At 32.3% G+C, this 2,617-nt stretch overlaps 1 protein-coding gene across 1 annotated transcript; it reads left to right on the forward strand.

Annotated features, from left to right (window-relative positions):
• Positions 1-1,345: 1,345 nt before the first annotated feature.
• LOC131629491 (putative cell wall protein) lies at positions 1,346-2,040 on the forward strand. The gene has a single exon (XM_058900274.1). The coding sequence runs from the start codon at positions 1,430-1,432 to the stop codon at positions 1,793-1,795; it is 366 nt and encodes a 121-aa protein (XP_058756257.1). The 5' UTR covers positions 1,346-1,429; the 3' UTR covers positions 1,796-2,040.
• Positions 2,041-2,617: the final 577 nt, after the last annotated feature.

Consider the following 2,617-nt stretch of genomic DNA (forward strand, 5'->3'; position numbering starts at 1 on the left):
TTTAGATCACCCTAAAAGCAAGACACTTCAATGAGTCCCTGGTACAAAAATCGGCGTCCTCGATGGAAGATATCATGGCCAGTGCGATATGCTATATCTGAGAAGAAAGTAATGCACAGAAATACACTAGAGATGTGAAGGAGCCAAGTGGTATACCACGCCGAAAGAATCATAATGCAATACTTGTCCTCAAAAAAGTTACTTTCAAACCCGTCTAGAAGCCCCTTGAATGCTCCACTCCTCTAACTATTAGGTGAGAGAGGATCCTACAATATATCAACCCCGCCAAGATCATTCTTGAGTTTAATGCTCATAAGGGATATTCTATGGGAAATGATCCAAATAAATTGTGCGAGTACCATAAAATACGGGGTCATCATACCGATGATTGTCACCATTTTAAACAAGAAATTGAAAAGCTAATTCTAGGAGGTCATATGTAGAGGTACGTGCAGGGGAATTCTTAGAATCTAGGACACAGGAGCTCGCCACAAAGTGAAACTAGACTAAGCTCCAAAAAAGTCTGAGCATTGAACATAATTGATGGAGACTTCGTAATAGGAAGAAAATCTAGCTCATCCAAAAATAAGCATGTCATACAGGTGATGCCCATTGTCAAACCACCACCCTTAGAAAATGTGAATTCAACATCATAAATCATTTTCTCCAAAAGAAACGCAGAAGGAATCATCCCCTAAGAGGATGATCCAATGATAATCAACCTCTAAATTCATGACTAAAACATAAAAAATTGTAAGTGAGGTAGATGATCTTAGATGCTTTTATTTTGTAATAAGTTTTTACTTAATATTGTGTTTGTTTTGTTTATAAACAATGAAGACAGAGATTTTCAAAGTGAACAATTATTTTAGATTTTTAAGAATAATAAAAATGTTAAAATAATAATTTTCATACTTTTTTTATATATATTATCTCTAGCTAGTATTTTATATTATTTTCATCACAATGACTCATATTAAGAATTTGTTTTGTTATAGTTAACAAATAACACTAACATAATTCAATTTGTCAGGAAATAGAAAATATTTTCACGAATGTGTTGTATATTTATTTTCATAAGAATTTTTTTTCAACTAGTGGAAAAGAAACCTTGTAGTAGCAAAGAATGGAAGGTAGCTAAAAGCAATAATATTCCAATGTTTTCTACCTATTGCGGTGCATAAATACTCATTTATTGGTGGCCATATCATTGGTGAATGTCCACAAATAAAATTAATGATCCATAACAAGTAATCATTACTTCGTGCATATGGATTGATGATAGCACACTTTACTCACCGCCAATGTTCATTCAAATTTCTCTAACCAACATTACTATATACTAATGCATTCACTCCTTTCGGTTTCAGCACAAAAATCACAAGCTAAGAAATATCAATATATCCTTCTCCTATTTCTCATCTGAAATATGGCTCAAAGAGCTTACTCTTTTTCCGCACTTCTTCTCATCTTCAATATCCTCCTTGTCACAACACTGCAAGCTGCTGGCCGTAGTATTGGTAAGAACTCCGACAACAACGACGAGAAGATACCTCGGTTTTCTGTGCATTATCCAAGCATTGGACATTTAGGATCTCAACCACGCCTAGGGCGTATTCCTAATATCCCTTTTATTGGTGGCATTGGAGGGTCGAGAACACGACTGCGATCAAGATCGGAATCATCAGGTCGCAGATATATTCCTGGTAATGATGACACTTTTATTCCAAATCCCGGCTTTGAAGTTCCTATACCCGGCGGTGGTAGAGCTGCAACAACAAAAGTTTTTCCATGAATTCACTCATATACATGAATGGAATAGGTAGACCTAGTTTGTGAGTTTGTGGTGCTTATTAAGATTATTTTTACTTTTTTCTAGCCATGAAAATAAGTGTATTGTACTAGATGTACACACACTAGAAGCTTGTTACTTGGTATGCTAGTGGCTTGTTTAATGTTTTCCAACTGATTTGATTTAATATTATTTGGGTTAAATATTCAGCAATTTGACCTCAAATGATTGCATCTATAAAAGCAAGAATAGACAACCTAAAAAATATACTTTTCATCTTTTTTTTTTGGGGTGATTGAGCCCAAGATATTACTAATTAATATCTTTAATTCCATAAATGAAGACTTTGCATTTAAGTTCTGAATCATACACTAATAAAATGATGACATAGACAATGAAACTGCAATCAATAATTACATATTCAAAATGAATGTGGTTTAAAATTTTTATACACAGATTAAAAAATATAAAAATATTGTCATAAAATATTACACTTTTATCACATTAACTTTGTTAAAGTATTAGAAATAGTGTATAAAATAATAATTTAAAGACATAATTGGAAAAATAGCAATTATTTCTTTATTAAAAAGTGAGAATGAAATTTTGAAACAAATTTTTTTCTTTAAAACGACACTCATTTTAAAACGGATGGAGTATTTATAACAAAATCCAAAGCTTAGTCACAAGAAAGTTATTCTGCAATAAATTCTTCATACTCTGAAATGATTTTCAGATGGAATACTTCTTTAATATACGACATTATTTACATATTTTATTGGACTTGAATGTATGAACCATGATTGTCAAACTCGAACAAGTTTA

The sequence above is a fragment of the Vicia villosa genome, unplaced genomic scaffold, assembly GCF_029867415.1.
Source record: "Vicia villosa cultivar HV-30 ecotype Madison, WI unplaced genomic scaffold, Vvil1.0 ctg.000568F_1_1, whole genome shotgun sequence".
Lineage (NCBI taxonomy): Eukaryota > Viridiplantae > Streptophyta > Magnoliopsida > Fabales > Fabaceae > Vicia > Vicia villosa.

Bases quoted from the DNA above. Each gene is read 5' to 3' on its own strand.
- LOC131629491 (XM_058900274.1), top strand. From the start codon at position 1,430: ATGGCTCAAAGAGCTTACTCTTTTTCCGCACTTCTTCTCATCTTCAAT.